At 38.2% G+C, this 15,411-nt stretch overlaps 1 protein-coding gene across 2 annotated transcripts in view; it reads right to left on the bottom strand.

Annotated features, from left to right (window-relative positions):
- Window positions 1–15,411, bottom strand: part of LOC122804287 (retinol dehydrogenase 12-like) — a 747,835-nt gene that overhangs the window by 242,019 nt on the left and 490,405 nt on the right. For both annotated transcript variants that reach the window (XM_044074067.1, XM_044074066.1), the window contains exon 5: window positions 7,330–7,539. In XM_044074067.1, coding sequence (XP_043930002.1) covers window positions 7,330–7,539 — 210 coding nt within the window. The remainder of the gene's footprint in view (window positions 1–7,329; window positions 7,540–15,411) is intronic.

Here is a 15,411-nt window from a genome sequence, read left to right as displayed (position 1 = left end):
TCAGGCAAGTTACTAGCTGTAACAAAAGACATCCTCCAGTGCTGAAAGGATAGGAGGAGTTGGAGTAGGTTCTAGAAAGCTCAGTAGTAATAAATTATACTACTACTATAGGGACAATGGAATGCTATTATGTTCTCATTTAAACTGATTCATTCTAGAAACAATTTCAGAGAAAGAGAATCCTTCAAAGGGACTGGTAGAAGGCACACTCTCCTTAGAATCTGAATTAAAAACTTGAGGAGACAAAATAGACTCAGTCTCTTCTCAACCATTTTGTGGTTCAAAACCTTAAAACTTCAGAAAATGAAGAAACCCTTTTAATTTTACCAGAAACCACTAAAGTGGAAGTATCAAGAGCCTAAACTAAACCTCAATAAATCAATCCTGTTCAAAGTGACTAGGGCAGGAGAAGAAATATGTCTGACTTTTTGCTCCACTTCTGATAGGGAATTCCAAGGAAGTAGACACACTTTAGCCATAATAAACCTTCCTAGGGATAAGTATAGCAGCCTGACTAGGCAGAGGGGTATTCCCAGACCTCTGTCCCAGGACCAACAAGAGTGGAATTTCCTTACTTATCGGGGACACTCCAACAGCTGCAGAAATTTTGTCTAATCCCCAGTCCACGGTGGCTGTAGGGACTACACTAGGAGACAAGGAAAATGAAGAATGGTCCGAGAAATCAGAAATGGTCACAGCAGTGGCACCCATCTGCTTCTGAGGCACTTTAGCAGCCTATTGTGGTGGCAAAGGCTGTTTTCTTCTTTTTGTTCTGGAAGAATGAAAAACCAAGGTACTGGTAGGTGGTTCCATGGTTAAACCAAAAAAGACACATGATTCGCATGGAAGCCTTGCAGTAGTAGTTGGAAGAATAAACAAATAGTGAAAAGTAACTTTTCCCACCAAAAACAGAGTTAAAAGCATTTTAAATAAATATTTACTCCAGCCCCCAAAAGTAAAATAACACAATGTTTACCTTAGAAAAAGTAGTCAAACTAGCGTAAAACAATGTTTTTCTACAAAAGTGAAAAGCAACACTTCACATAATGCTCCTGATTAACAGTTATGAAAAATCATGTGACAATCAATGCAAACACTTTCTTAGCTTAAAATTTAATATTTTCAGAAAAAAAAAAGAAACAGTTTTTGTCATAAAATTAAATGTGGAAGGTTTGGGTATTAAATATTTTAAGTGACTGATATATTCACATACACCCAGTTTAAGACATATGTTGGTAAGATGAAAACGCTAGCTACTTGGCAGATTGTTGTATATCAAAGTTAAGAAAAAGATGGACCCAGCATGACACATGCAAAAGGAAGCTTCACTAGGACAGGAGTTGTTCCCGAAGTACACATGTGAGCTTAGGACAGCTAAGAAAGAAAAAAAGAAAGATAGAAAGATACACAAAGATTAAAATTTTAAAAAGTGCCCATGGACATATGAATGCATCACCTTTAAGTAGTACATCAACAATTTATGTACAGGAGCTAAAAGGCCAATGGGCTATACTTCTAAGATTTATTACATCACATTTACAAGAAATCGTGTTACCTCTTAAAAGTAACATGGGGGTGTCTTCTTACATGTGTGTCAGGAACAAGAACTAAGCACTATGAGGGGGTGATGAGATTTTTCTTTAATATGTACAGGCAAGGAAAGTTGGTGGGGAATACGTACTATATGTGTACCAGGGACTGAACAGCACAGCAAAATAGTTGGGAGAATTTGCATACAACAAATGTGCTCAGAGCCAGAACACAGTGGGGTCTATATATGCAGATGTCAGAGACTAACCTACAAAGGGAAGTTAAAACTGGGGCATGTTGAGGGTGGGTGTTATAAACAAGCACTGTGTTTTACCAGAATCCATTTATAAAGCCAAACGGTCAAAATGCTGAATGGCACTATGACGACCAGAAAAATGCCAAAATTCTAAAAGACAAAAAACTCAGTACAAGTTTTCTGCAAAGGGGGGGGGGGGCAAGGCCCCCTGCACTCCCCCCACACCTCCTGCTAATTACATACACCAAATGTGAGATCATACTACAGTGGGGAAAGGGGAAATTCCCAGACCCCACTGAACCACAATCTGGTCAAATTCCTGTTTTTGGCATTTTCTATTTGGCATAATATTATTCAGTGTTTCAGCCATTAATCATTACAAATACCTCCAAGCAGTGGTGGATCTACTATGAAACTAGGAAAGCTTTAGCTTCAGGGCCCCTAATCCTGGAGGGCCCTTGAAGCAACTTTTTTTTAATGAGTGAATTTTTCAAGTAAATCGATGGAGTTTTCTTTAAGTGTTTGTTTTTAAAATAAGGCTATTTTAGTGATAGAATCATAAGCCAATGGGTTTAAGTATATAATATTGACCTTAGAAAATCTAAGTTAGAATATACTCTAATACCCATTTTATATGGCCTCAAAATCCCCCTGTAATTGGTCAAATTTCAAAATTTTCTTGGGGACTTGCGGTGTCTGAACCCCCAGCTGTATGGTTTCATTGAACTTGTCAGAATCTACACTTTTGGAGCTGGATCCTCAAATCCTTTGTTGGTGCACACAGCTTAATAGTTCTACAGCTCAAACCTTAGGTAGAGCCAATCAGAACCATAAAAAGACATCTAATTTTAAATTAAGACTGCACTCATCTCGCTTGTGCAATTTAACACAAAAAATCAGATTTTCACCTCTTTATCCTAACGAGTCCCCTCTGATGACCTTCTTCTGACTTCTTTAATAGAAAATGAACCAATACATTTTTTTCCTCGCACTGATGTTGGGTGTTTCATTAGTCAGCAACTAGTGCTCCAGTTCCCATATTAACTGAGATATTACTGTTTTCTAGCATGAGATTTTTATATTTTGCTTATTCAGTTGAGTTTTTTGGAAGTGACAGATCCGGCCTACTTCTCATTTACTATATTTCTAGTAGTAGAATTCTTTGTAGACAGTTCAACGTAAGTATTCACGTGGGTCATGTTGAGGGTAATGCCTTTGCAACAGTTTACCCGAGTCATTTTTCCTTGTGGTGTCTTCGGTCCTCCACAGTGCCATCTATTGAGGTTTTTATATAACTGTTGTTTAATTTCTACAACATTTTTTTCTATTAAATATTTATTTTGCAGAATCTCACTGACTTTGGGCATTTTTGGAACAGTACGATTCAAATAAAATATATATTCAATAAGGAATAAAGAAAAATGAACTAATAACTTTATGGCTATAATTGTATTCTTTTTTATGCATTAGTCAATGCTTTGGCCTTTGAGTATATTTTATATTTCACTGATCAATCATTACAATATTACTCTATATATGTGTGTTTCTATGTATATTATCACCATGTTATTATTTTTATTTTTACGGTATGTACAACATGTTTTTGTTTACTGCAATAGTAATTTATTTTTGGCAATGTCATAGTTTACATCCATAAAATCAAATGCAAGTTGAGCGCCAGTGTGTGTGTGTTGTCTTTCGGCTTTTCCCGGTTAGGGGTCACCACAGTAGAACTCCGGTCCGCTAATGATTGGCAGTAGATTTTCACGAACGCCGAGGTGCCAGCTCGACGTTCAGCCTTCAACGAAGGCACACCCATTTACACACGTCTTTCGAACGCCAACCCAACTGCGGGGAGGACATGCAGACTCCACACAGAAGGTACTCCCCGCACTCCAGCCGAGAATCGAACAGGAGAACCTCTTGCTGTGAGGCAACAACGCTACCGCTGCACCACCGCAGATGTCACAAGCTGAGCGCCAATACTGTATATTTTACTTCTGAAGGGAATACTTTGTCCACATTCTGCCATAACTCTAACCACCTAATCTAACATAACCTAGCCTAACCTAACTTTTGCAGACTGTAAACATAGTTTTCCTTTCACAAGTAAAATATACAATAAAGATTAGGTTAGATTAAGTTAGATTTGGTGGTTAGAGTTATGGCAGAATGTTGACAAAGTACTCCCTTCAAAAGTAAAATATACCACATTGGCACTCAACTTGAATTTGATTTTACGAACATAAACTATGACATAACCGACTCTGTCCTGCTGTGACTGATGAAAATTCTCTCTCTTTTTTTTTTTTTTAACGGAGGTCAAGACCCCAAGAGGAATAGCAATGAGTTCAAGAAAGTACTTAAGTGAATATCAAAAACACAAACTAAATGAAAAGCGATCTGATGAAATGTCTAAATGTCAAAAACTATCAAACTATTTTACAATGTCAAGAAAAAGTCCGTCAACAACTACAGCTGAAACAAGCCATGTAAGCCCCAGTGAAGGCAGTGATAGAGCACAAACCATGGGAGCTCTTTCTAGCAATACTCAACCCACTGTTAACACTTTTGGTACAGATGATGAACACAGTGGTCAACATGAAAGTACAGTGGAACAAGAAGAGACGGAGCAGAAACAGGAAGCAAATTCAGTGATTTGAAAGAATACACTGACCTCGCAAACTGACCCATAACAGCTGATAATGGTTTCATACAGAATTGTTTAATGCAAGACATCAGTATTTTTTCAAAATAAGAAAACAGGTGATGTATACACCGAATCCAGCAGGATTACAAGGAGCAAAGCAGAAGTTTCTCAAACAAATAATTTGAAAAAAGATTAAAAACTGGTCAGACTGTGGTGAAATCTTGGTTAGTTTACTCAAAGAGCAAAGGCTGTATATACTGTTTTGTTTGCAAACTCTTTTCTAAATGCCAAATGTCACTTACAGCAGGTGGGTTTTCTGACTGGATGAATGTACTCAGAACTCTGGGGAATCTTTAAGACAGCACAGAACATAACAGGGCGATGTTGTGCTCGATAAGAAAGTCAAATAAAAACACTGTGGATCAGCAACTTGAGAAACAGATGAGAAAAAGCATGCAGTGCTACTCTAAAGTACTGTAAAGAGTTGTAGCTGTTATAAAGTTTTTAAGTGAAAGAGGTTTGAGATCATGAGGAGAAGTAGGGCTCACCAAATAATGGAAATTTCATGCAGGCCATTGAAATTATTGCAGAGTTCAATCCATTTTACATGAACAGCCCAAGAAATATAAAAATGAAAAACTAAATATTACTTGCCTATCCAAAACCGAAAAGGCCAAAAGAAAAAGAAGAAGAAAAAGAAATTATGGGAAAACATGCAAGATGAAATTGTGAATCAAATCAACAACCTAAAAACCAAACACTACTCTATTACTGCTGATTCTATGCCTGACATGAGACATGTTGACCAGCTGGTAATTGTGGTTCGATACTGCTATAATGGAAAACCCTGTGAGAAATGTTTAACATTTTTACCAATAGGAAACCATTCATTCAAATACAAGTCCTGGTTGAATATAAGTTTTCACTTGAAAATAACTGTGGGTCAGTCCTACAATAATGCATCTAACATGAAGGGATGGGAGAAAGGGCTGCAAGCACTCTTTAAAAACATTAGCAGGTATGCAGACTATGTACCGTGTACAGCCCATCCACTCAACTTATTGGAGAAAAGGCAGTGTTTACTGTGCTTGAAATTGTTGACAATTTTGCCATTTTGCAGGAGCTGTATGTTTTCTTTTCTGGATCTCCATGAAGATAGGGGATTTTAAACACACAGGGCAATCTAGATTTTCTAGATTTTTCTCTAAAGAGCTTACGTGTAACTAGATGGTCTGCACAGTATGAAGCAGTTCTGGCAATTAAAAATGGATATACAGGTATTTTACAAACTTTCAAACATATGTTTGAAGATTCAAAAGAGAAGTCTGAATGTAAATGAGATGCAAAGAATTTATATTACAAGTTGGTAAAGCTGGAATATGCTATCTTAACAGTCGTTTGGGAAGACATGCTGGAGCATTTCAACAAAACAAGTAAGAAAATCCAAACCCCTGGTTTTGATGTATTTGAAGGTTATCTTCTGCTATCACCTTTACTTTAATTTGTTAAAGAACTCAGAGAAAATTCAGCTGATAGGATTGTACATTATGAATCAGAAACAAAAGGTTTGTTTGAAGATATCACCTCAAGTTATTCTGATGCTTCCAAACACATGGTTACAAAGAAATTTTCAGATGGAACAAGTAGGGCTTCACTGACAGGAGCTGATAAATTTAGGACAGACATCCTAAATCAACTCTGTGACTGCTTGGTAATTCAGTTAAGAGGACTAACCCATATGAGCAGATTGCAAAAAGGTTCAAGTTCCTCTCGGAATTGATGAACAATTCTGAAACTGATAAGGACAGTATTAAACTTATAATATAATACTGCATTACAAAGATGATACTGACCACAAATTAGTAAATGAGTCTTATCAGTTCAAAGAATATTTATACCTTAGGAAATCCTAGAACACAGAAGAAAACAAGCCATCTAAAAAGCAATGGGCAGAAGTTTTTCAGCTTATTTGTGAGCAACACTTAATTGAAGTGTTCTCTAATATTACTACTGCACTTAAGCTGTACTTGACAATACCAATCACGAGCTGTGAGCAGAAAGTAATTTCTCAAGGCTTTCCTTTACAAAGAACAAATTTCGATCTACCATGGCTGAAGAACGCTTAAATTCTTTATGCATATTGTCTCTAGAAAATGACACTCCAAAGACGCTGTCATACGACAAAACTGTTATGTGAATATTTTGCAAGAAACAACAGAACAAAAGGTATTTTATAAAATGTGTTTAATGTAGTATGTATTTTCATATGTGTCTAAAATAAAACATTACATTAACTCTGGTCTTTGCTATGTTTTATTTCATTATTCTATGATGCATTATGCACGTATACAACGTTTCCCTAATATTCATCCCCATAACTTGAAAACTATAAGGAATAGCCTAGAACATCTTTGATCACACCGGTGACTTTGACATGTGAGATAACCCAGTACAGCAATTTTAATAAAAAATTATGATGTAGTGGTTGATTTTTTAAAAAATTTGTGGTGAACTATGTAACAACCCCACTGAAGAAGATAACAGTGGTTATTCATACATCATTGCTGGTGGGAAGGGGCTCACTGTATGGCCCATTTTCAAGGACTCCAACCCCACCACCCCATTTTATGCCATTTGGGCCTCGTGGTCCTTGCAAGGGCAGCAAGGCCCTTAGGACCTTGTTGGATGTTGCCCTATTGTTGCTGGTTGCGAAGGGGTTCAATAACAGTTCAAGCTTCCGGGTCTCAAAAATGTAGGTCCACCACAGCCTCCAAGTTTTACCTACAAAGCAAACTATGACTACAGAGTGTTATGTGGGTATATGCATCAACACACCTCAAGCATTAGAGTTAGTCTGCAGTCTATATAATGACTAAGAAAGTAAAGCAAATACCTTCCAACCGTCTGGCAAGTTCACGTGTGAAGAGTACATTGGCCAGTTTGCTCTGGCAATAGGCTCGGCCACTGTCATAGTTCTTCTCACTCTGAAGATCACTGAAGTTTATCCGACCAAACAAATGGGCAAGAGAGGACACGTTCACTATACGGGCAGGGGCAGAACGCTTAATAAGGTCGAGTAACAGGAAAGTCAGAAGAAAATGACCTAATAAAACAAAGATTGTCAACGTTAATATATTTCTGCTACAGCCTTTATTTTCAAAATCTTTAACTTGCATCATTTATTAACTATCAAACATTATCATGGTAGCTACAAATCACAAGTTAAAAATTCTGATGTGTAACAGACAAAGAAAAAATCCACAATACTTTTAAGTAACTATTTTAATACAATACAGTAATATTATTTCTAAAAAACAAATCTGCTTTTTATCCCATTTACAGATAAGCAAATCAAATAAAGGAAAGTATGTTTAGTGGGCTCAGATGACACACAAAACCACTGCTGTTAAGAGATACTGATTAAGACAACAGATCGTAAAAGGAGGGATCCTAGTAGTAGTAGTCATTTCTTCTGGTTGTCTGCAGCCAGCAGACTAATTTTTCAAGCAGAAAAATATTTCTGTGAGGCAACACCTGACTTAGGCTGCTGTTTCCCTGGTGTCTTTTAGTGACTATAAAAGAAGCATTAACCCATGCCATCAAAGAAGTTTGATGTAACATATGGCACACATTCAACAAAAGCAATAATAACCAACACATAAGCATAACATAACTATATAAATCAACATTCAAATTGCAAACAGTACTACTGCATGGGTATTCACACTGCTATAAGAGCATCTCTCTGGACTACCTCTTGTTAATGCTAAGTGCATCAAATATAAACGTATTACCTTGCCTGGGGAGAACATTAAATTACTTATTAGTATGTTTATCAGGTCATACTACTGAGCATGGCCCACTTACAGAGGGGACCCAAGAAGAGAAGCAGCAGCAAATAAATTATGAAAAATGACAGTACACAGAAATGCATCCAAACACAATACACCACACTGAGTACAAAAATGTCCACACTGGCAGAAGTACAACCAGTTCCTTCAATTAAGATTATTAAGTACTCTCAAGATGACAAATACAAACAATATATATTATGATCAGCTGAGTATACAACCCTGAAAAAATAAACAAATAAATAAAAAATCAGAAACTAAAACGGGTGGATATACACACTGGATAGTAAATCAGCACTACCAGAAAACAACAGAGAAATGCAATTTAAGAGGAGCTGATTCAGCCAGTAGCACCAGGTAAAATTAATCCTGTACAATTTAATGTTACCAAGGAATATTTTTTTACAAATTTGGATAATTTTATTTATTATTTATTTATTTGTTTGACATTCGTTAACCAGGTTGGTCCTGCTGGGCTTGTGGCCCATTTTCAGAGGAGTCCCGAGGAGAAAAGCTCCAATCAAAAAGGCGATATGCAATTAAAAAGCAGAATACACTATTTCACTAATCACAGTACTTAAAGCAATAAATAGAAATAACAAGAATAATTTTGCATGTTGATTAATAAAACAAAGTAACATACTGTGTATGTTATAGCTGGTAGAAAGCAGGCACAATAGGTCACATAAGAGAGCACACAATAATGTATACACAAACAAGTAAAATTTTTACAAGAGAGTTTCTGTGCAGTCATTCACAATTGAGGGAGAAACAGTAAGAGACACCTTACAATAATTAGACATAACAAAATAATTTTGTATGCTGATCAATACATCAATGTAACACACAGAGTGCATTACAGTTAGTAGAAAGTAGGCTCAATAAGTCACAAAAGAGAGCACACAATAATGTATATACATAGAATTGCAAGCAGTAAGAGACACCATAGAAGGAGTGGTGCAAGAAATATGGTGGTGCAAGAATTAGGGGGAGAGAGGCATCTAGAAGAGTGATAGAGGACTTATGTTGGGTCAAAGCAGGGACAGATCTTGGAGTTATGAAGGTGAGTCTTTAGTTCATTTTTAAAGTGTAGGGACTGGGTTATGGGGCGGATGTGAAGGGGAAGCTTGTTCCAAGCCTGAGCAACAGAGTGTTTGTAAAGTAATTTGCCTACAGGTTTTTTGGTTGGTAGATATTCAGTAGGTTCTGGTTAGAGGTACGGAGGGGCTGAATTGGGGTATAGGTGGAGATCAAGGAAGAAAGAGATGGGCAGAGTAATGGTTTGCAAAGAATAGAGTGTAACATTAAAAACTGAGATAGCTGCAGTTATTGGGGGAGTTCAAGCCATTGGAGAGAGTTTAGTGAAATACAGTGATGTGCACTGTACGGGGAGTTAGTTATAAATGTAGCTATTTTATGGTATGCCTGTTGGAGTTTGTTCAGTGTTGTGACCTGAATACTGTTGAGAACTGGGGCACCATATAGGAGGGAGGGGAGGAGGAGTGCCTGTGCTAGGGTGAGTCTAGAGTTGGGGGTTAGAAATTTTTTGTTCCGATGTAGTAAGCCCAGTTTTTGATGTGTTTTCTTTATACACTGAAGTATGTGGAGGTTGAATTTAAGTTCAACATCAATGATGACCCCATGGGGTTTAGTGTGGGTATCGGGTTGGATGATTGTGTTGTTAGAGGACTTGATAGAAAAGGTGGTTTTGTGCTGAGAAAAGGAACAGGGGAGGAAGAGTAGGGGCTTAGTCTCATCCTTTTTGGGTTAAGGATGAGTTGATTGTCTGATGGACATTTTTCAGTGGATAGGAGGGCTTGTTGAGTGAGGGTAAGGAGCTCAGAGATACAGTTTGAGATAGAGACGAGTGTAGAGTCATCTGCATATTGAATGAGGGTAGATTCTTTGCAAGATGTGAACAATTCATTAGTGAAGATATTAAACAGAAGGGGACCCAAGATGGAGCCTTAAGGCACCCCAGTTGGAACAGGGAGGAAAGGAGAGGAGGAAGAGAGCCATTTAACGGATTGCTGCCTGCTGGATAAGTAGCTAGAGAACCAAGCTAGTGAAGGGGGAGATAGGGTGAGTTTGACAAGCTTAGAAAGCAATAAAGGGTGTGAGACTGTATCAAAAGCTTTGGAAAGGTCGAGTAAGAGACAGGATGTGAGTTTGTTGTTATCAAGAGCCTTGGTGATAGTGTGGGTGAAAGAGAGTAGAGCAGTAGTTGTGCTATGGTTGGGGCGAAAACCGTGTTGTGTGGGAGTGAGTAGGTTGTGCTGGAGGATGTGATTAAGGAGCTGAGTATGGACACATTTCTCTAGGATTTTAGAGAGGGGGGAGAAGAATGGCAACTGGACGGTAATTAGCAGGGTCTGTGGAATTCCCACCTTTATGTAGGGGAATAGTAAAGGATTTCCATAAGGTAGGCACAATGGATTCAAGGATAGATCTGTTAATTAGTATAGATACAGGGTAGGCAATAGAATCAGCTGTAAGTTTGAGGAAGGAAGGAGGTGGGTTATCAGTGGATGGGGAGCAGGGTTTGAGCTTAAGGAGGAGTGGTCTGATGTAAGAAGTGGAAATGGGGCGAAAAGAAAGGAGTTATGTTAGGGGGGTTGGGAGAAGAAGTTACTGAAGTAGAGTTAGAGGGTAGGAGATTCTGTATGGAATTAATGAAGTGTTGATTTAGGAGGGTAGCAGTTTCCAGAGGGGATGTGTTTGGGTAGGGGTTGGAGGGACTACCTGGAGACAGAATCTTGTTCAGGGTTGACCAGAATTTGCAAGGGTTGGATTTATTGTTGAGTTGAGCTGAGCTATAGTAGGACTTTTTGTCATTTGTAGTTTTTTTTTTTTTTTTTGTTAGGTTTCTTAGTTGTCTAAATTTGAGTAGTAGGGGAAATTGTTTTGTTATGGTGCAGGCCTTCCAAGCACTGTCTCTTTGTTGCATAAGGGACCTAGTTTCCCTGGAAAGCCATGGAGCATGATTCAATTGTATTCTGATCTTTCTAGAGGGGGCTAGAGAATTCAAAGTATTAAGGAAGATGCTATTAAATGTACTTACAGCATCGCCGAGAGGGAGGTTTCTAACTATGGACCAGTCTGTGTTAGAAAGAGTAGAGTTGAATTGCGAGGCATCAAAATGGGATAGTTTACAGCAGTCTTTCACCAGGTGAGTTTTGGGAATTTGGCAGGAGTATCTTAGGACAGAGGTAGGGAGATGGTCACTAAGGGAGTCTGGTAAGGTAATAGGATTGTGGTAATGGTGGGGTCAGTTGGTAAGGATCCAGTCAATAGTTGAGCTGGATGAGGCATGTTTGTGGAAGCATGTGGGGGATATCAGTTGATGAAAACCATGTAAGTTAATAATGAGTTGAGAAGAGTTGGTAGCAAGTTTGGACCAGTCTATGTTCATATCCCTGAGGATAAGGGTTTTGTAAGGTATGGTGAGGGAAAACCAGGACAGGATATTTTCCAGGATGGGCAGGTTATTTCCAGGGGGGGGGGTGATAGATAGAAGCAACTGCAATTTTTTTATGGGGGTTCAAGTGGCAGTTTAGGATGATAAGTTCAGCTGGGTAAAAGTCAGGAATGGGTGAGGGTAGGGGTGAGAGGTTTAAGCTGTTGGAGTAGAGGATGGTAACACCACCTCCCTTTTTACCCGAGTCTGGCATATTACAAGCCTCAGAGGGTACAGAATCCTCAAAACTTTGGAGTGAGTGACTTTGAGCTCTGTCGCCAAGTTTGCTGGTGGGCACCAGTACCTTCAGTAGGTTTACTTTAAAAGGTCTAAATAAAACAGCCTTTTGGGTTGGTAAGTAGACAGTCCAAGACCAAGCACAGCTGCTTATGTATCAGTCAATGGGTAAACTGCAACAAGGTTGAGCCAGACTATTTAGTCAGTACCTGCCCATGGTCAGTAACATGGTGCAGGCCAGCAGCAAATTGTGCAGCATGGTTAATACTTTGAACAGATTAAATATTAAATATTTAATAAATAATCAGTTGTGTTTGCAAGAATCAGAAAACCATTTTTGAATTTTACAATTAAAACAGTTTGGACTACTTACATTTTATTTTGAGGAGTTAGCCAATACTTCATTCTATAAAATGCACCTAGCTCCTAATGTACTTGCTTGATACCATCTTTTTTCACTTACTTCAGATGAAGCACCTAGATTATTGCCTTGTTGTCTGGTGCTCCTTTATATTCCCATGTATATCCTGAGATTTAAGTTTCATATGCATGCACAATACATCAGTATAGGGAAAACATGGTGGTAGAAAAATTAAGTGCCTTTAAATAAACACATTATTTAAGAAAGGTAGGTAATTTCTTTCTTAAATAATGTAATTGTATAACAGTAATAATCAACTCCTGTTTGTATGTATATCAGGATTTACCCACGGTTGTCTTTGTTTAATCACTCAGGCTTCACATGTGTGATCAAGCCACACCAGCTATAAACCACACACACTCATGAATTATTACTTAAAGATCTCATTGCACATAAAGAGCATACGAATGTCCCTGGTGCACTGGCCAAATTTCCCCTAGTTAGTATGACTATCATCTTAGGTCTCCCCTGTAAACAGAACACTGCTCTAGTGGAACAAAATTAGTCAAAGTGTAAGTAAGTAAATCCTTTTATGCTTTCAGAGTTCAGTTCCTGTTTACGTATATGGGTAACCATTTTTAAAATAAATGTTCTTTCATTTAACTTCTTCCCCTCAACAACTTTGCTTCAAGTTTCATAATCTACAAGAAGAAGTATCTTTTCCATACCTACATATATAACCTCTTCCACTAAATAAAAAAGTGAAACTTGTATATCCAAAAGTATAGCTTTTATGTAAAATGGTCTTACTGGACTTTGGACAAATACAGTCTGAGCTAATTAAATATATTCAATGGTTTTGCTTCTCCAGATTCTATATCTTGCCCAGGCTGTACTTTCAAAGCCTCTTCCTTGCTGTCACCTTTTCAATAAATTAAAGAGGGCTGTTAACTCCTTTCTTTGGGCTGGAAAGAGGCCCATGATTTTTCTTTCAGACAAACCAACATTTGTAACTGAAGAGGAGTGTATTGAGGTTCCACACTAAAAACCTTTACTATAAAGCACGCAGGTTAGGTTGCTATACTACAGGCTGAAGGACTTCTTCCACCACACATCCTGGAAATTGCATGCCGAAGCATCCCCACAACCAAATGCCTGCTTACCATCCAGCCATTCATTTGAACTTTGTCCCTTACTGGACAAGACAGGCCACTATCAGAGGATTTTTTTTGTGCTTTTAAAGCCCTTTTTTTCCCTGTGCATGCTTAGTAGTAGTCCTGCAATTAGGCATGCATGGGCACAGTGTGGGACTGTACTCACTTCTGATAAAAGGCTTATACCCGCATACAATCCCCATCCCATTTGGTGTATAAACTTTCATTAGTTTTCAAGTTTCCACAGTGGAACTCTGACATAGTGCCTCTATCCATTCACAAGCCCCTGTCTAGGAGAATCAAATGGAGAAAGACCTTTCCCTCTTCTTCTATTCACAGCAGAATTCTACAGTGCTGAGACCATTAACTGAACTTTTATCTATAGCTAGGAATGTATTTTTCTATACCACTGAGTCAGCTGCTTGAATCTTTGAGTTTTGATGTTGGAGTGCTCTTAAATAATGCACTTCAGGCTATAGAGACCAACAGGGAGAGGTAATGCCCAACTTTCAAATTCAATTTGTGACTTTTTTGTGAGACTTTCCATTGGTTAGGCTTAAAAATGTGGTAATGTAACACTATGCCGATTACACAGACCTTAAATACTAAGATTTAGCATGCTGATCATTGTTGATAGCTTAGTCGTGTCCTGATTTTATGCCACAGGGATGAGCAGTTATCCCTCCCCCACCTGTTTGTTTAATGTTTCATCAACTATCAGTGCTTTGCAGCAGACTAAAGGAGTGCATCCTGAGCTAGATATCATCATGTATCTGGTTAAGAGAGCATTTCAAGCTACAGGAAAGGACAACAGAGGAGACTCGGCTTAAGAAATTAACTGGTTAAATGTAACTTTTCATTCAGTCTAATTTTAGGTCATTCAGGTGACAAGACAGTCACAGGAGAAAATGCTATCAGTGGTTATAGGTGGTTTGCTATTGCTCTATTTGTGCTCGCTCCTCAGGCTGTCTAACAAGTCAAGAAAATTCCATGGTCTCCAACAAGAATTCCAAGTATGTATCCAGCAGTTCTCAATTATGCTGGAGGTATTTAATGTTCCATTAAGAGTGAACTGGCTGCACATGGTCTGGAGTTGCACAGCCTTGAGTTACTTCAAGAAAGAGATCTGGGGTATTGTTAATGTCCTGTGGGTAACTGTCTGCTAGGATACTGTGGTATGAGCTCATCATAAAGTAACCCTTCAAGCTTTAATGAAACTGATCATAAAAAATTGATCACAAAGCTTTGGGTACTGACCAGCAAATGTTCTGTTAAAACCTTTGCTGAAATTATGAATCAGATCTGCCAGGCTGAGCAGGTACTTAGTGAGTCTGGACACAATCCTAAATTGACTCACCTGGTTGCAATATTTAGATTACCTTTGCCCAAGACTTACTTTGTTTAATCTCCTGAAGCAGAATCTGGTAAACATTTTCCTTTGTTATATGTGTTGGGTGTTCAGGGCAATTATGTACAAATGTTTGGTTTCAGGTTATCTTATAGGAGTGAAATATGAATGTATAAACCATTAAAATGATGTATGTACTATGCTAAAAGATTGCCCTTGCTGTCTGAGTTATGTCTTGTGTTAATTTAACCTGATTTATAGGTAACATGGCATACCAGCAAACAGTTCAACATTTTTAAAAGTTTCAGACTTCTAAGATGGCTGCACATTGGGTACCAGCTTAATTCTTGCTCTCCCAGTGCAAAAACACAAACTCAGCAGAGAAGGTCAGTAGACTCTTGTTTCTAGGTAAATTTCAGTAACTGGAAAAATATACAGAGGACCTGAAAGAAAATCAGCTACAAAAGGTGGGGAAAAACACTGACTGTGTAAACTTCTGCACCTGTTCAGCAAAAAGCAGTGCAAGCTCCAGACATAACTTCCAGTAGCAAAGTCTAGGAATAGACT

The sequence above is a fragment of the Protopterus annectens genome, chromosome 6.part0 (genome assembly GCF_019279795.1).
Source record: "Protopterus annectens isolate FY-2018-M chromosome 6.part0, PAN1.0, whole genome shotgun sequence".
NCBI classification, from domain to species: domain Eukaryota; kingdom Metazoa; phylum Chordata; order Ceratodontiformes; family Protopteridae; genus Protopterus; species Protopterus annectens.
This window is presented reverse-complemented; position numbering and strand designations above follow the sequence as displayed.